This window comes from Argentina silus (genome assembly GCF_951799395.1).
Source record: "Argentina silus genome assembly, chromosome: 11".
NCBI classification, from domain to species: Eukaryota; Metazoa; Chordata; class Actinopteri; order Argentiniformes; family Argentinidae; genus Argentina; species Argentina silus.
This window is the reverse complement of record NC_139665.1, coordinates 4,218,973-4,239,859: the sequence shown is the minus strand read 5'-3', so window position 1 is coordinate 4,239,859 and position 20,887 is coordinate 4,218,973. Positions and strand designations below refer to the sequence as shown.

Genomic DNA, 20,887 nt, shown 5'->3' with positions numbered 1-20,887 from the left:
CCCCATTGTCCACACACACACACGCACACACACAGAGACACACACACACACACACACACACACACACACAGAGACACACAGACACACACACAGAGACACACACACACACACACAGAGACACACACACACACACACACACACACACACACACACACAGGTGTTTCTTTGTTGTTGTGTTAGCTGTCTTGACACTCATAACATGTGCCTCCCGCTACCACAGCTGATATTAGAATGCTGAGCTAAGTGCTTTGTCTCGTCTGCGTGCCCCTCCAGAGACAGCAGTGGGTAATGGGTTATTCTCTAGAGCATCACCGAATCACAGTGAAGCATATCGGTGGGAAAACAGGACAGCTGCAGCAGTAATGGGGTGGGGGGGGGGGGGGGGGGGCACGGTGTGAGGGGGTGGGGGGAGGAGGGGGGGCCATGGAGAGGCACAACACCGAACGGTGGATCTTACAGGATTTAATCTGCTTTCCCCTTGCTCCGCACTTCTCCCTCTCCAATCCCACACGCCACACGCCACACGCCACACCGCTCAGCCTTACGTAATCAGCTGACGGACCGGGCTCTCTCGCTGGTCATGTGACCCCCGCTGGGAGAGTGCATGTCACTGTCTCTCTCTCTCTCTACTGTACCACTCCATCTCCATCTCTATCTCTCCATCTATCTCTATCACTTCATCTCTCTCCCCTCTGCGCTCTCATATAATGGATGCAGCCGTGCATAATGGCACACACATATGTGCGCGCGCTCGCACACACACACGCAAAAAAGAAAAAAAAAGAAATCCAGAGCTGGTTTCTCTGTATTGACACTGAGTCAAACGTGTACATGTCACACGTACATATTCCACCATACATCTCCCTCATCTCCCTCTCGGATCAGTGTTTTCCTTTAGGCGGTAGAGTAACTCACAGCCTGACCCAAGGTGAAGGCCTACAGCTTTACCTGGAGGGCGGTTTCTCGAAGTCCACGTCCAGGCATCTCTCGTAGGAGCTGATGAAGATCTCCAGCCACAGCTTCAGATAGTCTGGATCTCTCTGTTGGGAGGAGGGGGGGGGGGGGGGGGTGGTGGTGGTGGGGGGGGGGGTGCAAGGATGAAGTGGAGAAAAAGAGCAGAGCAACTCTTTATGAACAGCAGTTGTCATGGTGAGAGACAGAGAAAGTGATCCAACAGCGTATTCCACAGGCAAGTCATCTCAGGTGTGTGTGTGAGACATGTGTCTGTCTCTGTGTGGGGGAGGGGACGGGTGTCGGTGTGTGTACAGTAGCTGTGCACCTGTCTGGAGTGAAAAGCAGGCACAGCCACATTCTCCGCTCCCTAAAGGGGAGTCACGAGCAGCTGCCTCGGTCGTCTGCAGACATTTCCAGAACATTCTGGGAACATTGCCCAGACAGGCAGAGACAGAGACAGAAGGATGCCCGCCGGTGACACTTCTCGGCTACAGCTCTCTAGGCCCAGTGTCCCGTCCCCCCCCCAGTCCCCCAGCTCTCACCCCGTAAGTCATCTGCCTACTATAATCTATCTATGTTCAGCTCTGGTCAGGGTGGGGACGGCAAGGGAGTTTATGGCCCGTCTGAGAATAATTCAGGTCAAGGAGAGCTGAGAAAGTGGCATGAGGAAGTGGAATATTCTAGCACCAGGATGATTGTAAAGTGTCATGGGAGGGCTGTATTGTGTAATGGGGACAGTTAGTGCAGTGTCCCATATGGCTTATTGCTGTGATTCTCTTGGTGATATTCAGGGAGGCTGTGTATGGCGCTGGACACTAGGGAGGCCTGCTGCTTCTGTCTCTCTGTCAGAGAGGGAATCATCCAGAACAGGAAGCAGGCTCTCAGGAATTCCAAGTGAGGTCATCAGAACAGCTAGTGAGTGTGAGTGTGTTTGTGTGTGTGTGTGAGAGAGAGAGAGATAGAGAGTGAGAGTGTGTGTGTGTGAGAGACATAGCTGGACAAACAAATACAGCAAAAAAATAAAAAAATCATATGACAATCAACAAGGATAGAAAGGCAATAAAGCAAACATTTATTCATTAATTATTCTGCTCTCAACTCCCTCAAGTAAGCCTACTCAATTGTTTTGTGTGTGTGTGAGAGAGAGAGAGAGAGAGCGCAGTGTGGGTACATCTCTCTCTCTCACTCAAGAGTGTGAGCCTTTGGCTTCGCATGGCCGCTCTGTCTCTGGGAGTGTGTGAGTTAAAGAATGCCCCCTTTCACTGGGCAGCCCTCGTCGGAGTACAGATGCCCATTGAGGGCTGGGACGGGACAGGGCAGGGCAGGGCAGAGAGGGACACACCCTGCTCTTTTGTGGCTGTTTATTTTGGGCAACGTCGCTGACCCAACACACAGGCTGCGTTGACTCCGATGAGCTCAACTTAACAACTGTAACGTCTGCAAAAACCAAAAGAGTAAAAGTGACTCTTTAATGAAGATAAAGACACTATTATTAGTCATTTTATTGGTCAGCTGATTTGGGGGGCGGCGGGGGGGGGGGGTCATCTTGTGCTATAATGCCCAGCATGTGACCTTCCCTCATGATAGGACCACAGATGGTCATCTTCCTGAGTAACCAGCATCACATGGTCTTGTTTGACCTCCCAGGCCTACAGGGTCGCACTCAAGGAGAAGCGGGCATCACCTTCTAAACGAGACTGAGAGAATGATTAATGAGTTCGAGGCTTTCTTTCACGAGCGTCACAGACTTCCATTTACCGACCCCCACAGATGGGCGTGGTTGGCGTGGCGACCTAGTACGACTGAGAGCGGTGAGGAAGTGGTGAGGACCCACTCAACCGCAATGTCTGACGCCCCCCCCCGCCCCCCCCCCCCCCCCCCCTCCCTTTAACAGTTTAGCCCTCACCGTCATCCACCTATCGTCACCTTCTCCACCCTAGAAACCCCCCCCACCCCCCCTCCACATCCAGTCATCCAGAGAGTGGCTATGATGTCACTAAACAGGCTGTATTTATAGTGCACAGGCTGTACCGGCTGTATTTATAGTGGGAGGGGCATGAAACAACATGAGGCGTGGCTGATATAGAAACTATGACATCACTGTTGTTCTAGTTATATTCATAGCACAGAGAGAGAGAGAGAGAGAGACAGAGAGAGACAGAGAGAGAGAGACAGAGAGAGAGACAGAGAGAGACAGAGAGAGACAGAGAGAGACAGAGAGAGAGAGACAGAGAGAGAGACAGAGAGAGACAGAGAGAGACAGAGAGAGACAGAGAGAGAGAGACAGAGAGAGAGACAGAGAGAGACAGAGAGAGACAGAGAGAGACAGAGAGAGACAGAGAGAGAGAGACAGAGAGAGAGAGACAGAGAGAGACAGAGAGAGACAGAGAGAGAGAGAGAGAGACAGAGAGAGAGACAGAGAGAGACAGAGAGAGACAGAGAGAGAGAGAGACAGAGAGAGAGAGAAGAAAGGCAAGAGAGCAGGAGAGAGGACCACACTAAAGAGGAGAAAAAGAGCATAAAAGGGAAACAGGGAGAAGAATCAGAGCCTGATGGAGCTCTGTGTGTGTGTGTGTGTGTGTGTGTGTGTGTGTGTGTGTGTGTGTGTGTGTGTGCACAGATTAGACTGTAACAAGCGACAAAGCCGGAAACAAGCAAAAAAAAAAAAAAAGGCCTGGGTAATATACTTGAGAGTAAATAGCCTCTGTGAAACCACGACACTTCATCCTCCTCCTCCATCACACACTCTCTCCCTCAGCCCTTCCTCTCCGGTTTTCCCTCTCTCACCGCGTCGCTTCCAAAGAGTCTCTCATCAACCCCAGTGTTTATTTATGCGCAGGTTATGCAAAAGCGGCAGTGTTATCCAGCAGTGTTCTCTGTCATTGTAGAACTTGGGATGTGGCAAATTGAATCGCTACAGGAAAACACATGACCAGAAACTACTGTTGCGTGATATTGCGCCATTGGAGGAGAGAACCACGTCGATGTGCAATGTCGTGGCTGGCTAGCGTGGCATGTTTCATGTTGTTGAGAACGAGTGGACAAAACTCTCACGGGGCCCCCTTGTCTTCCCCATTGTGGAGAGCCAGAGGGACGATGTTAACGTTGTTGTGTTTTGTGTCAAGCTCTTGTAAAGGAGTGGCTAGTATGTGACGGTCTTAGTGGTTTGTCTGTGACCTCTCACCTCTGCCTATTGCTGTGAAGACTGGCAAGCTGGAGTAAGACCGATGTTTTGAGTTACACTTAAATTAAACTGATAAGTGAAGCACCTCCTTAAACAGGTTTAGGCTAACTGTATTAAAACTGAAGGCCTGCACTAAAGAAAAAAACAAATTCGTTGCTAAATAGTTCTGAAGGTCAACCAAACCCCCGGCTGTTTCACCTGCAGCCAGCCACCACAAACATGGCCTACAGCACGGTCTACAGAACTGGGCAAACAGGTTCTCCAACCACAGCAGAGCGCACATCCACTTCCTTAAGCCATCGACAACCGGTTTAACCCAAGGTTTCGACTGTCATGCCATTGTCAACCTCTGGCCCCCGTAATGTTAACAGCATGGCTCCTGGGTTAATCATTACAGTAGCAGCTCAGACAGTCACACTGATGAAACAAGTAACCAGTAAACGGCCCGCACCAGTGTGGCTACGTGAGCACACATATCTACCTGCCAATCATAACGGTCATCTAAAAGTGTGACATCATTAACCTAGGACAGCGTACGGTGTCCTCAGAGCCAGCAGAGAGAGATTGGGTCTCACACACTGACATTCCTGAGCTGATTTGGCTCACATGACAACCAGTCGCCCTTGCTCCTTATGTGTCATGGCAACCCTCTGTCTCTCTCGCACACTCGCGCACACACACACACACACACAAACGCCCTGTGCCGTTGCTGATATTGCGGCTGCTATAGAGGTAGTGTGTAAGGTCTACAATGATTCAAGTCATTTGAGGGGGGAAGCTCACAGGATCTGTGGCAACATGCAGTGAAATATTAGACCTGTAGGAGTCTAGAGTCTAGTATACACTCAATGCAAATAGACTCCTCTAACAGAACAAAGGCAATGTGTGTGCTCTGCGCCATGACTGGCATTTAACAACATACTGTGACAAGTGTGTGCAAGACAGTGTGTGTTTAAACACGACTGTTAATACACTCCACCACTCAAAAGACTTCTCGTGGACGGCATGAATGGTGAATGCGCCGGTGTTCCATTTCAATTTAAAACGAGTGCATGAGAATGAATAGCTCCCAAAATGGCAGTGTGCCATCACGACTACTAAGGCTTTGGGTTTGCTTTGTGCAGGACCATTCAAGCATGCTTCCTGTCTTGTAGGAGTGGACAGCCTCGTCTTGGAGGTAGACGCTTGCGAGGGTTATGTTTTCGTGAGGGTTATGTTTTCGTGAGGGATTAACGTGGGAATGTGTGACTGCAGTTGAGACTCACATGAGGAGAGGCGCAGGCAGAGTGGGGGGTTGTGATTGGTCGCCAGGAAGTGTTGTTCATGTCCGGTGTAAAACAGCTGACTCAAGGTAAGCTATGGCACGGTGGGCTAACTGTTCAAGAGGGCAACACGAAGGGGTTCCTACCTACATCAAACTCAATCAAAGTCATATGTTTACCACTTCACCGTTACGATAGCCGTTGTGAAGTGAAATCTAAATACATGAGGACAGTCTTGATAGGCAGTCTTGATATATTAAGGCCACAGTGTGACTGTGCCCACCTGCTGATGAGAATAATGGAAACGTTAAAAAAAATAATCTTTCAATTACGTCATCTCCAGAGGCATAAGAGCTTCCGAAATTCCTTTTCACTTATGAGCTGTGTCAATGAACCACACTGGCCTAGAGACTGTGGCTTTTTCAAAGCCCAACCACAATCTATTATCATGATGCATGGCAGCGGGGGTTAGGATACACTGTAGCCAACTGGGTGATAAGCTGAGCGTTTGAAAACAAGTGCACACGCAGTGATAGGAAAATATGGCAATGTAACTGTTCAGCAAGTGGATAACACAACGTGTTATCCTGCAATGTTGTTGACTACATTCTCGTTTATCTTACATCATGTCATGCATGCAGTAAAAGTAGACAAACTATTGGTTTCTGGTCATACGAAAGGCTTCAGAGCACTTAAATGTCATTTACCTTGTTGCAATAAAGCATCCAAACCTCGTACAGTCTTTCATTAGATGCCATATTCTGCACGCTGCGTGGTGGGCTTCCACAGCATAAGCTGTCTTGCGTACAGAGGTCAATTCTCCGGATTCTTCATTTTGAGCAGCCAGATCTCCTCAGTTGGGCATTGCTCGTAAACATTGATTTGTAATGTTCATAAAAAAAATAAAAAATACCACAATCCCCCAAAATTAAACGATCTCTCTTTTTCGAATTATAAGTTTAATTATGTGGCAGTTTGTTGACGACAAAGACTTCCTAAAGCATTATTCCATCGTAAATTCTGTATTCCCAGATGAGTTGGATCGTGGCTGGGCTCGCGTTTCCTGCTGGGTTCTCCACATCCAGGCGGGTGATCGCACTTCGTCCCCTCAGCGGCACTCCTCTGCCCCTGCGCTCTGCCTCTCCCTTACCCCTCCTGTAGAATGACAATACACACACACACACAACACAACTAAAGTAAGCGAATTGCAATACACAAGCTGAAGCTGAGTGTTTCAGACGTGAGCTAGCACGCCTGTAGAACTTGCTGGCAAGAAACTGACCAGTCTCTGCTGCCTGCTGCTGCTATTGAATAATAACAAAAGAACACATTTAAAAAAAATAAAAATAGGTGGCTATGTAAATGACAAACCCTTCTCCTTCTCACCTAAGTTGTGTTAAATGTGATCCCTGCCTGCTTCCCAAGACATGATAGAGACACTGGCGACATCATTCACCGCTGCTGGCGAGCTAACCCAACACACCCAACTAGTGTTAGCTAGCTAGCTACCCGACTGGATACAGCTAGCTAGATATTTCTTGTAACATAAATCAGCGGTAGTTCAAACTACTGTCACCAGAACTAGGTGTCTAACAGCGAGTAACGACGGCTGGCTGAACCGCTGGTCGTTGTTCCTACCTGATGTGTCAAAGTCAAAACGATGAGTCTTTTTCTCCCCCTTCTCCCTTCAATCTCATGTGACACAGACGTGGATTTGCTTCACCCAGCCGGCCAGCCATGTAATGACAACTACTTAGGTCAGTTCGTTTCACAAGCAAAATGGCATTTTAGACGCCAAACTGACAAAAAATGAGAAAGTATTGTTGCAACTGTACAGGGTCAGCTAGGAAACAAAACACTTGACGCTCGGCGAACTCATCCGATGGCGAAAACGGGCTGGATATCCGATTTCAAATTAAAAGTCTATAATCCTTTCAAGTTATGATACCACCATGATACAACAATAATTATCAATTGACATTTTAAGTTTAGCATCAAAACTGCAGGCGACGGTTACTGTGACAGTATCAGGTCATTATTGCCAGGTAAAATAAAAGTGCATTGGAATGTAGTTTTATTTTGACGGGTAAACGAGGTATTTTCCTGTGGGCGCTCATTTGACAGTGACACTTTATGCTGTCAACCTACAGTAACAAAGAGCAGATTATGAGTGGAGGCTGTTGTTTGTATAACATTGACTCAAGGGGAGCACATGCATATTTATTGTGGAGACAAGACTGATATATATTTGTTTCTTGGGCTGTAGAGTTTGCGACATTGCAATATTCCTTTACGTTGCCGATGTGGAGCTCATGGGTCACTAAGGGCGGTACTTGGTTGCGAGGGACACCAAGCACAAGTTTTTCGATGATTGGTTAGTTTCCGTTGATCACAGTGTCGTCACGTCACCGCCAACTAGACGAGGGTCCTGTTAGAATACTTTACAAATGGATCCTTATTTTCCCCATTCCTTAAAGTAATCGCTGATTTAACATGATTGGACTGGTCAAAGCAAACATAGCTTTCAACAAAAACATGATTTTAGATCAGTGATTTCTTCAAGGAAAGGAGGAAAGAAGAATGCATTTTAACTTTTGAAACACACCTAAGGACATATAAGGATTTCCCCTGCTTTATCCTCATTATGAAATAGTAGATTATAAAACATTATGCTCAGACCAACAAACCTACCAGTATGCTACTGACAGTTGTTATACTGCCTTATATTATGGAAATATAATGATGAAACATGCAGGAAATGATCAAACTTCATTATCAAAGCAGATTTAATTCAACTATGTTTATTCATTTATTATAACAAAAGCACAGGTAAACAGTAGTGAGCAAAACTATTAAACAAAGCTTTCATTCTAAAACCAATGTCACTGGTCTTGAAGAGTGTTCTATCAGTTGCTGACCTTCCCTTTGCCAGGTTCAGACCTCAACCTTTGCTGATGATGTCCGTTGACGGTGTGCCTCTGCTGCTGAAGGGCCTGACTGGGGCCACAATGGCCCTGCTGGGTTTTGGGGGCTCTTGGCTCAACTCGATGACCTAGCAGGTCTTTCACCACATTGTGTTTAAAATCCTTCCAGCGACTGTGCTCCAGGAACACTGTGCACAGTTCCTCGTCGCTGCAAAAGAGAACACGCAGAAGAGCTGTCTGAAATCTCATCTCTCGTCTTCCCCTGACCTGTATGGTCTTTCCTACGGAGTGCCGTCTACTCCAGTGATATCAAACCCACCTGGGGTATGTCTTCTGCAGGGCCTCGAGCTTCTTCATGGTGGTGCCGTCCACCAGCTCGTAAAAGCGGGTTTTCTCCACCCGCAGGATCTCCACACTGCGGCTGACCAGAGTGAACCTGCGGCAGTCTCTCTGCCTCTGGGACAGCAGGTACTGATTCAAGCCCTGTACAGCATGCACGCACACACACACACACACACACACACACACGCACACACACACACACACACACACACACACACACACACACACACACACACACACACACACACACAGGATGTGATTACATGTTCAGTAGTAGTGCACGCCACAAGGACTTTAATATTGAACGGTCATGAAGTCTGAGGAGTCATACAGGCTAACTTACAAATGTGCTGCCTCTGTGGAGGCTGTCAATCAGGAAACATGCAAAAGTGGGCAGGTCTCCAGGAAGGGCTCTGGAGGAGGGTGAAGGCACATTGCGAAGGAGTTTGTACTTTGTGACACTGAAGGAAACAGACAGAGAAACAGAGAGGCTTGCCATTAAACATGGGGTACCAAATACAACAGAGCTGGTGTTCAGCAGGGTGCTGTATTGTAATTCATCAGTGATTGACCAGTACCTTCCCTGCTGCTTTGTCTGTTTTTCACTCTGCTCGCCTTGCTGTCGATGGGGCGCTCTGGCTGCTGCTCGAAGATTAAAAATAAATTTTAAAAAAGTGCCTAGAACTTCATACTGCATGTGTACTATGTATTGTAACGTTTCCGTGTGCCCTACCAAAAATTTGTTTGTTTGTCCGTGCCGATACCTGTGTCTAAGTGCTGCTTCAGGAGGCGCTGGTAGGTACTGCAGGAAGGGAGGTCCACCACTCTCAGCACATCACACTGGCCCTAATGGAGGGAGCGGAACACTTTAAATCCTGTATTGCCGGAACTACATTTCCCATCATGCTGCCCAGTTACCTTGGCGATGAAAATGATGTTGCCCATGTCATTGGTGTCCTTGACGACCACTCGGCCGTAGCGAATTTGCTCTGCTTTGGAGTGGTCTGCCATCTGCTCAATGAGAGATGAGGACCAGGAGGACACCAGCTGGATGGACCTATAGAGGGAGAGAGAGAGAGAGAGAGAGAGAGAGAGAGAGAGTGAGAGAGAGAGAGAGAGAGAGAGAGGGAGAGAGAGAGAGATGCAGAGAGACAACAAATGCATGGGGATCAGGGAACATCTGCTCACATGCGGCTTAGACATTCCCTATGAAGTCAAGTCTCAAAACTCACATCGGATTACAAAATCTCACCTGAAGAAGCTGAAGCGATAATCAAACTCCCTCTTCAGCTCCACGTCCATCTTGTTCGCAAAGAAGTCTTCCTTGTCGACCACCATGAGCTCAGTCTCCTCCATGCACACAACAGTGGCATTCCTCCTCAGGCCTTTGATCAAGGCCACATCCTAAGAAACAACAGTTGACACCATTTTGACAACTTCCTCTTCTATTAGCCACTAAACAAGTATCATTCACTTTGTTACCACGACTATTGCACCGTCACCAAGATACTATTGCTCCAACAAAAATGATAGTAATTTCACTAGAAAAATGATGGTAATTTCACTAGAAAAATAATGGTAATTTCACTACAAAAATGATGGTAATTTCACTACAAAAATGTATGTAGTTGTTGTGAGACGTCACCCCGAAGCTCATGCCCTTCTTTATCAGGATTGGCTCCTTGTCCACAAAGGCACTGCTACCATCATTGTCCTTGGTGACAGCCAGCAGCCCAGAGAACACAAAGTAGAAGCTCTGCCCCGAATGGCCCTTCTTAATAACCACCCTGCGACGCTCCAACCTGCAGGCACACCAGTGGCAGGATTAACCGTCCGGCCGCGGCTCGACAAGCCCGCATCGCACAGTGTAGAGTGGAGGAAAAAAAATAAACAAAATAACCTACTGGCATTACGACTGCCAATGGCCCCTGGTGTGAGCATTGATTACTTTGTCTTATGGTGACTGTTGGATAGATGATTCACTTACTTAAACAAATGTATTGTTGTGAGTCGCTTTGGATAAAGGCGTCTGCTAAATGCCATAAATGTAAATGTAAATGAGGGGGACTGTGAGTTGACCTCTGACCTTTGATAGCGCACCACTCTGGCCAGAAGGAGCTGCAGGGTTCCACTGTAGCGCCTGAAGATTTTGACGGAGCTCAGCATATTGTGCAGGAGTAACACTTCCTCCTCAGAGCGTTCGTCCGGAGACTTTCGCATGATTTCAACCAGCAGGACAGGGATACGATCCTGGGCCATACACCAGACACAACACACACCAGAGGGAGTCACATGTACGCATACAGCACAACCACACACACAATGATATATACAGTACGTAGTTCGTTTACATCCATACTGTACCTCTTTCACTTTGAAGTGGTTCAGGTCAAAGACAAGATTTTTATCCTGTAAGAAAAGAAAACAACTTTTTACTTCTCAATGTCTCTAACCTCCCCCCCACCCCGCCCCCGCCAACACACACACACACACACACACACACACACACACACACACACACACACACACACACACACACACACAGACACACACACACACACACACACACACACACACACACACACACACACACACACACGCACACACCGATCCTCCAGAGGGCTGGTTGCTGATGGTCTCAAGAAAGTTGAACTCCATGCAGCAGCGGAAGTTGGAGCGGGACATGAAGTAGCGGCACAGGCGACACATGAGGATGATGTTGCGCGCCGCCTGTCTGAAGCGCTTCAGGCCCTGGCGTGAGTGCCTGGGCTGGGGCATCTGGAACAGCTGCTCTGCTGCCTGGTGGAAGCGTGAAATACCTGAAGGCTAAGGACAGAGGGAGGGAGGGAGGGAGGGAGGGAGGGGTGGAAGGAGATGGGTAGCACACAGACTAGACTGTAAGGTCACTGAAACTGTCACTATCTGTCCACCACCCAACTCAGCGTATGTGAGGTTTCTCTGTACCCATCAACAGGACAGAGGTTTGAAATCCTGAAATGGTGGTTTGATCACAAACTGGTGAATATATACATACACTTACAAACACACACTATAGATAATAAATCAGGGTTCATGTGATGAGTTGTGGCTAAAGTATAAACTTTAAAGAAATGCATCACGTGTGTCAGGCACATAGAAAGACATGTGGACGCACTCCCTAAAATAACGGTACTATATGGGGAGCGACATTTCGTCAACTTTCATCATCTTCTGTGATCTGAGTCAGCGTAAATCAAATGTTGGTGATACACTGCCACCTGCTGTGCTTGAGTGTAGTATCAACTCAGCACCAGTCATCTATTGAAGAAGAAGACCTTGAGTTGATCCAATTGATGCCTGATGCAATGAATGGGAAAGATAGCAGGTGCCTGCTACCTGTTTTATCCATCTCCATGTTAAGCATTCCCACATGCATTGTTTGAGAAAAGCTGGTGCTCAGAGAGAATTAATAAACTGAGAGAAGCATTACCACATGTGTCACCACATCCTTGTGGTCTTTCCTGGCCTGCGATGCCAAAGGCACTGAAAAATAAAACGAGACGCTGATCACTAGTGAAGACTAAATTAAATGAATCATAGATTCTTAGATCATAGAATTTCTTTCTTCATGATGGATATGATTCTAAACCATAGAATTTAGCAGTGAGTGACCATACTAAAGATATAGATACAGTCATGAGAAAAAATTAGGACACCCTATGAAAACCTTTGTCTTCTTCAACATATTCAAACATATGGACATTTGATATTCATTTGAACAATATTGAAAAATTGAGGTAATATAACTAAACAAATACAACTGAAACAAATTATTTAAAAAATTATTGGTAAAATGTAATTAATAGAAATGCAATCTTCTTGTGAGGAAAAAGTTAGGACACCCCTACATTTAGTTCCACTTAAAATGCCTAAAATTATAATAAAGAGCACCACATCAGGTGCAAATGATTAGAACATCGTTACAGAGGATTTTGGAGGAGCCTGTCCTATTTAAACCTCAGATATTTAGTTTGGTTTGCTCTTGATTGTTGAAGTGAGTTGCATCACCATGGCGAGATCAAAAGAGCTCTCTGAGGCCTTCAGAAGAAAAATTTTAGATGCATATGAGTCTGGGAAGGGATATAAAAAGATCTCCAAACTATTCGAAATTGGCCATTCCACTGTCCGGAAAATAATTTACAAGTGGAGAACATTTAAAACCACCACCAACATGGCCAGGTCAGGCCGCCCAAGCAAGTTCAGCCTAAGAGCTGACCGAAAGATGCTTAAAGAAGTCTCCAACAATCCCAGAATGTCATCACGAGACCTACAGGTATCTCTTGCCACAATTGATGTCAAAGTACATGCATCCACCATAAGAAAGAGACTGAACAAGTTTGCATTACATGGGAGGTGTGCAAGGAGGAAACCCCTGCTGTCAAAAAAAAACATCAGGGCAAGACTAAAGTTTGCCAGAGAACACCTAGAGAAAGACCAGAACTTCTGGAACAATGTGCTTTGGACAGATGAATCCAAAGTTGAACTATTTGGGCACAGTAAGAGTAGACATGTTTGGCGCAAAACCAAGACAGCATTTGAGAACAAGAACCTCATACCAACTGTGAAGCATGGGGGTGGAAATGTCATGGTTTGGGGCTGCTTTTCTGCAGCAGGGCCTGGTCAGCTCACCATCATAGAATCCACTATGAATTTTGTATTGTATCAGAGGGTGCTTGAGGAAAATGTGAGACCATCTGTTCGAAAGTTGAAGCTGAAGCAGATGTGGACCATGCAACATGACAATGACCCAAAACATTCCAGTAAATCTACCAAGGAATGACTCAAGAAAAATAAATTGAGAGTTCTGGAATGGTCAAGTCAAAGCCCGGATCTTAATCTTATTGAGATGCTGTGGATTGATTTGAAACTGGCTGTGCATGCAAGACACCCCTCGAACATCACACAGCTGAAAGAATTCTGCAAGGAGGAGTGGGAAAAACTTTCTCCCAATTGATGTCAGAGACCTGTAGACAGTTATAAGAAACGTCTAATTGAGGTTATTTCAGCCAAGGGGGGCAATACTAGCTATTAGGGCATAGGGTGTCCTAACTTTTTCCTCAGTAGGAATTGGCATTATTGTTAATTTTTCGTTAAATAAATGATTACAAAGTTACATTTTCATAGTTTTTTGTTCAATTACATCCCCTTTATCTATAGACATTGTTAGAAAGAAGATAACATATTGATATGTCCATATTTTTAAGAGAATAACTTAATATTTTGGGGGGTGTCCTAACTTTTTCTCATGACTGTATACTAAATGCTAAATAGTAAGGCTTACCGTGAGGATTTTTCTCCATGGTCCAGTGACAAGAGTAAGTTTGTGTTTCTGAGACATCAACTCCATAGATTCTGGAGTCATTGTACAGATCGTCTGTGACATCACACAGTGCATTCTAATCCAGCAGAACATTAGGGAGGACACTGCCCAACCCACTAGAGAAAGCAAAATACCCTTCTGGTTCAACCGCTGTTTCATGAACTGTATTTTGGAAAAGATGATACATACACAAAAACAATGGCAATTGTTTTACAAATTGAATATGAATATATTTATAACACATCTATAAGGCTCATACAGAAAGATATTATGTTTGATATTTACCGGACCACATAAAAAGGTATTTCATACACATGATCACATATAATTCAGCATTTTCATAAACAGCACACAGGTTTAATTAATACAATACATGGACCCTCCCATACATGTATGACTAAGAGGCAGTGTAAGGTAGGTTGGTCACAAAGCACAGTATGGTAGTTTTGTTCTTATTTTGGAGCACGGGATTTCACTGGTAATAAGGCTAGGGAGATAATAACCCCAATAACATACGGAAACACATCATTCTCACCCACTCTTCAACCCTGACACAACACTCGCATCTTCATCCCACCCAAGTACCATGACATATTAATTCCCTCCCATAATACCTTATTTCCCCTTCACAGTCTAATAACGTAATAGATTTCACATTACAGTTTGTAGATATTATGATATGCACAGGGAGTGCATGCATACAAGTCCAGTGCTTGGTCTTCCACTGACAAAGGGGCATGTCCTGCTAAGTCACTGTCACTGATGATCACAATTATTGATTGGCAACACAGAGATCCTCATTGGACGATCCGGGCAGAGCAGCTTCTTGATACAGCACTCCATAGTCACCCCGCAAACTCATATCAGAGTTTCTTTTTTTTTTCCTTTTTTTTTTTTTTTAAAACAAATATCAAACCTACAAAACTAGTACAAAGGCTCAAAGTGGCGGGTTAAAAGTAAATCAAAGCACAGTAGAAAGGTTTGGGCTCGCTGCTTGATTGTCTTGAGTTAGGCGTTGTTGTCAGGTTTCAGAGACTTGGGAGAGTGGTTAGGAGAAGTCCCACATCCCATCTGCGGGGTCGGCAAGGGGGGGTGTGAGGGCGTGACAGGATGGGGTGGAGGGGCAGGACCCGGGCAATTCCTCCGGGCTAGAGAGGGGCACAGCGGGATACATAAGACTGAGGAAGGAGTCCCGGGTTTGCCTCTTCACCTGCCGTGAAATACGTTCAAACAGTGTTAGAACAAAGTCACCCATAATGGCCGTGACAAATACAGCATCCCGCTCCAAAACACAGCATTCTGACAGGATCCCTCAACACAACATCACAAAGCGGTACGCCATGATGCAACCAAAGACTAAACAGTGAGGGCAAAAAAAAGACTTGACTTGAACCTGACCAGCAACACACAAGAAATAGGGACGGAGGTTTGATGAGACCCACCTGTTTGAAGAAGGCATGGGTCAACAGTGTGGATGCAGAGGGTCTACGTGACACAAAAACAAGACAAACATTTCACACAGCGCAGGAATGTCACGACTACGCAATTGCTTTGAATCTCTACAGTCAATGACCCACATAGCAAATCACATCTCTTAGAAAACCAACAGAAATACAGACCAAAAATAATTGAATAACATTCTTCCTTATGACACACAAAAGAACAAAGAACAAAGGTGTGTGTGTGTGTGTGTGTGTGTGTGTCTGTGTGTGTGTGTGTGTGTGTGTGTGTCGAACCTGCGTTCAGGCTGCTGCTGCAGGCACAGCTGAACCAGGTTGTGGAGGGTGGCGGAGTGGTTCTTGGGCGCAGGGCTCTGGGGTCTCTCTGCTGTGGTGGTGCGAGTCAGGCTGCCTGTGGCCACGCTCTCTCCGATGCCAGAGTCCACCCCAGAACGGGACACCTTCAGCCCCCCCAGCTCCCCCAGAGGGAAGGGAGCTACGTCCAGCAGACAGCAGTGGGACCCCCGCAGCTTCTGGAGGAGCATCTGTGCAAGGGAAAGACAGAGACAGTAAAGACAACATAGAGTATGAGAGTAGCAGTATGACAACAATTGTACTGTATAATACTACTACTACTAATACTACTACTACTAATACTACTACTAATAATAATATATTAAATTTACTTAAAATAAAATATTTAAAAAAAGGAAAAAATATAAAAATATGCCTGCTTTAAAAGCCTTAATAATAATATCAATTAATTAATAATAATAACAATAATAATAAAAATAATAATAATTATAATTCTTCTTCTTCTTCTTCTTCTTCTTCTTCTTATTATTATTATTATTATATATAATAATACCTGAGTGGGTGGCATGTCCTGGAAAGGCACCCTGCCACTGACCAGCTCACAGACCACGATCCCCAGGCTGTAGATGTCAGACTTCACTCCATAGCCATGGAGATCCTGGAGGGGACCGGAGAGAAGAAGACAATGTCTTTGACAGATCTGTGTAGGTGGTGTAGGGGTGTGTTGTGCTGTGCCTGCACATTTTCAGCACCAGGTCACATTTTTATGTGTATCAGCATTTATTTTTGAGCGCAGAACACGTACCTGAGGTGTAGCTCACTAGCTCAGCGTGTCTGGTTCTGTGTGTGTGTGTGTGTGTGTGTGTGTGTGTGTGTGTGTGTGTGTGTGTGTGTGTGTTACAAGTGGGTGTGTGTGTGCGGTGTGGCTGCGTGCCCCAGTTGTGATATGAGAGGCCTGACCTGTCGGAGCAGCTCTGGGCTGAGCCAGGGCAGCAGGGCGGGGCTGTGGTGGGGCATGTCGAACACGGCCCTCACCCTCCTCCCCTCCCGCATCATACTGTAAACACTGTGCAACCCTGAGAGGTAGACACGGCCCTCACCCGACAGCAGGATATGACTGGACTTCACTCCCCTGAAGAATGGAGGGAAGAGAGGGAGGTCAATAGAGGTGGGAGAGGAGAGGAGAGGAGAGGAGAGGAGAGGAGAGGAGAGCTCCTCTTGCGAACTCTATATTCACTTGTTGTCTCTGGAGACTAGCCGTCTCTCCTTTGTACGTAACCCATTCCGCCTCACCTGTGTACATAACCCATTTGGTGCATGTACTCCAGAGCCTTCAGGACCCCGTGAAGTAGGTACGCGATCAGAGACTCACTCATCCCGTCAGGGAAGTACGTCCTCAGTAGGGTGTCTGCTGAACCTGAGAGAGAGAGAGAGAGAGAGAGAGAGAGAGAGAGAGGAAATTCAAGGAAAAATGATGGCAACTGGAAGTGCAGTAGTACTAGTGATGACCAGAGGAGGGCGCCATCCTGATGAATACAATACAGTGAGTGTATACATCGCCCTTTGAAAATGGTAAATACCTCAATTGTGGTTTATGTAATGCTTAGAAATCCATCCTAGAGAGAGAAGTGTGAAATGTCACCATGCAATGTGTCATTTTAAGTCATAGAAGGATCAGAGGAGTGGATTGTGGGGGTGGGGGGGTGGGGCAACAAACACATAGGCCTAACGGACTAACAGTTCTAATAGCCATGAGAGGTGTAGAGGTAGGAGTGGGTGGGAATAGGTGAGCAGAACCAGAGAGAGCGGAGACTCACCGTAGCTCATGAGTGGCGTGAGGACCCAGAGCTGACAGTAGGAGCTGAACACCAGGCGTGAGGTCAGCAGGTTTGGATGGCGGAACACTTTGGAGAGCAACACCTCATTCTGGGGACCAGAGACCAGGGAAGGGGGGCGGGGGTCACATTGAACAATGCTTGCACCAGTCATACCATGTTTGTCAGGGTGTCTGGGAGTGTGATAGGGGCAAACGGTGCCCATAATCACTCACCATTAGCTGCAGCAGCTCTTCCTCAGTGCACTCGTCCAGGTTAGTGTGCTTGACTGCCACCAGCTGGCCGGAGGGAGCATGACGCGCCATGCTCACCTGGCTCATGTTATTGAATCCCTTCCCTGAAACCCCAGTTTTGGTGGAATGGTCAACACTAAAGTACGGAGGTTACCCATCGATATCATGTGTGTGACCTCTCTGTATCTATCAAATGGAAAGGTATGAAAATATCTGACTTCACTGGATTGGAACGAGTAGATCTGTGGACAAAGGGGGTCTCACCCAGCTCCGACAGCAGCTGATAGTGGGAGGGCTCAGCGGAGAGTGCTGTGATGTCATCGCCGCCCGCGGCCCCTGTGACAGTGCATTCTGAGACATTGGAGCTCTGTGAAGTATGAAAAGATACAAACAAACTCACACCGAACCACCACCGACATTTACCACATTTCTGTTTGCTTATCAAAGCCTATTGGGCTGTAACATGAACATATAGTCACTGCATTCAAACTAGCTGTGTCGTAACAATGTCCTCCAATGAAATACACTGGCTTAACATACTGTAGATGAGGAAGCAGAATGAGACAGTGCGAATGGGTTTGCCTTTGAGCCAGAGAGGTCAAAGTATGTGCTCTGTTGTGGTGAAGTACCAGTGGCTGCCAGAGGAGGGCACTGTGGCATTGAGTTGGACAGAGGGTGATGCTGGCTGGCTCACTTGGCGTTTGTGGTTGACAATACTTTGGGGAGGGGAGGAAGGGGGGGCTGTGGCAAATAGCTCCAGGGAGAGTTGACGCAGCAGCTTTAAAAAAAAAAAAAAGGACTGCTGTGGTACAACATGAAAAGCTTTGGTTTGCTTGGCTTAGGTAATGTTCCAGTGGCTGTCAGCTACGATTGCTTTGATTTTCTAAAAGCCATCCATTCCACAGACAGGGCTCTAAACTGTCCAGTCCTGGGTTAGGGTTAGGGTTAGGGCTGGTCAGGTTATAAGAGCGGTGTTTCACTGCTCGGAGTCGATGCTGAGGGGACACAGGACTGTACTGACCAGGTATTGGTGGCTGACTTCCTCATATCGGTCCTCTATGCTGATTGGCTGGACCTGGGAGTGGGAGATGCAGGAGCAGTCCTGGGGAAGAGGGGAGGAGGGGTGAGACGTGCCCCCAGGGAGAGGGGAGGAAAAGTGAACAGGCCCATAGGGAAGGAGGAAGTACGGGGCGACTTGCCCACAAATGAGACAAGAGAGCCAGCACAAGGACATCACTGGGAGATACTTTCGAGAAACAACAGTATGGTTACACATTGTATCAGGCGGTGCAGGTTGACAGACAGATGACAGGCAGATGACAGATGCTGAATCAGTGTATGCACACCCATTAGGTGATTCTCAGATAATGCATAATGGATAACAGCCTTAAGCGAAAGATGATGAGAAATATTCATAATTATTACCCATAATGTGGCCAAAATGCACATTATGGGTTATTTTCACTTGTGCGCCCAAAGTGACAATAGGGATACTATTTATCATCCCGACTGATAATAAAGAGTTCTTCTAAGTAAAAATAGAACAAGGGCTAATCTACAAAAAAACACGCACATGAAAGAGGAATACGATCCACCGCTCTTCCTAGAACTGGATGAATAACACCGTAACATACACACCGTCAAAACCATGCTGGCGATGAATAATCCTTACCAAGAAAGACATGGAGTCCTTTTTGCGGTGGCAGCGCTTCACGCGAGGGCATTTATCCGTTCCACGACACGCGCTGTAAAATGAGAGCGGCAGGAAGAGCAAGGCGTAAATGGTAACACGAGCCCACGGTGGTTCCCCAGACACAGCATCCCCGCGGCTCTGCGACTATGCACTTCAGTTTACCTGACTGCACTCTGAACAGTTCAGATTCCACTGCATTGATCCGACTTCATCAGTCCATACGAAACGCTGCACCAGCTGTTCTTGAAGAAGAAAAACATTAAAAAAATAGCCCCAGTGATGATTTTTGGATGCTGTTGAAATGGGTGAGGAAAAAAACAAACTCCCGAGGTGTCACATTTTCTCGACACATAAATAGATTGCGTTTAGGCTATTAACTGCGAATTATTACATTGCTACATGTTAGTTATAGGCTATAGTCGCAAGTCTGAAGGCATGGTCCATCGTTTGAGTATCTGACCTGCAGATCTCGTCTGGCACAGCTTGAATGGGAAGGAGAGTTTGAGGGCAGAGAGATACGCACATATGCCGTGACCGTTATTGTTCTATACGGTACAGCCACCATACAGTATGCTGTAAGCCTACCGGTAGGCTGATTTAGCCTATTTTTCCACTAATCAATCTCAACCTTTGTCTGAATATTATACATATAATATATAACCTATTTACAGCATATGATTACCATAAGGGAGTTGAATGAGACATGACCAAATGGACCAAATCAAACAGCAGCAATACGAGACTTACAGTCCATGTTCAAGTGTATATGTATAGAGTATAGGCTAGTCTACAACAAAACTTACAACGCTTCAACGACATGAAAACCACACTCATAGAACTTAAACAATGTTTTCAGGTTAATACCAACGAGAAAAAAAACCTAAACTTTCCAAACGTTACAGATAACTTACCTTTGTTTTGACAAAATTACTTTTCCCACGTGTAATTGAGCAATAGATACAATTGGCTGTCAAACAAGTTGTTGAAACTACAGCTGAGTGTAGAAGTTGTAAGTGTACATCTTGTAATCACAGCTTGCAACATACCTTTCTACACCATCTACGTTTTGCTCCCCTCCCAGCTGATTTCACGTAATGACGTAAACATGTTGAAAATGCAAGTGATAAAAGTCTGGATTTTCATCTACATGTTTACATTTTTCACTAGTAGGTACATGTGTATCTAATGCTGATGTATAGTAGTTGGCCTCGTTATTAATCAGCTTAAGTCCGACAATGTTTTATAGTACAGATACATGAATTATTTATGTCTAGAGAATTCATGAGACTTTTCATTTGGCACAAGAGATCGGCTCGCCATATATGCGTCATTCATTTTCTCCAGGCG

The 20,887-nt window shown here is 46.1% G+C and overlaps 2 protein-coding genes across 2 annotated transcripts; both read right to left on the bottom strand.

Moving 5' to 3' along the window:
* Nucleotides 1-8,198: 8,198 nt before the first annotated feature.
* LOC310812129 (cyclic nucleotide-binding domain-containing protein 2-like) lies at nucleotides 8,199-11,444 on the bottom strand (the record flags this gene model as incomplete). The annotated part of the gene is made up of 9 exons (XM_083680549.1): nucleotides 8,199-8,532; nucleotides 8,644-8,807; nucleotides 9,010-9,127; nucleotides 9,400-9,512; nucleotides 9,585-9,723; nucleotides 9,919-10,070; nucleotides 10,312-10,468; nucleotides 10,753-10,916; nucleotides 11,274-11,444. 9 exons carry the CDS (start codon nucleotides 11,442-11,444, stop codon nucleotides 8,307-8,309), a joined length of 1,404 nt encoding a protein of 467 aa, XP_083536675.1. The 3' UTR covers nucleotides 8,199-8,306.
* A 2,760-nt stretch (nucleotides 11,445-14,204) lies between these two features.
* stradb (STE20 related adaptor beta) lies at nucleotides 14,205-20,591 on the bottom strand. Its single transcript, XM_083680424.1, is given in 15 exon segments — nucleotides 14,205-15,150; nucleotides 15,152-15,235; nucleotides 15,468-15,510; nucleotides 15,762-16,009; nucleotides 16,333-16,437; nucleotides 16,740-16,911; nucleotides 17,073-17,196; nucleotides 17,597-17,705; nucleotides 17,830-17,951; nucleotides 18,112-18,214; nucleotides 18,869-18,949; nucleotides 19,520-19,544; nucleotides 19,546-19,592; nucleotides 19,703-19,777; nucleotides 20,452-20,591. Coding segments are annotated over 13 exon segments (1,359 nt in total). The 5' UTR covers nucleotides 19,572-19,592; nucleotides 19,703-19,777; nucleotides 20,452-20,591; the 3' UTR covers nucleotides 14,205-15,033.
* Between the last annotated feature and the right edge of the window lie 296 nt (nucleotides 20,592-20,887).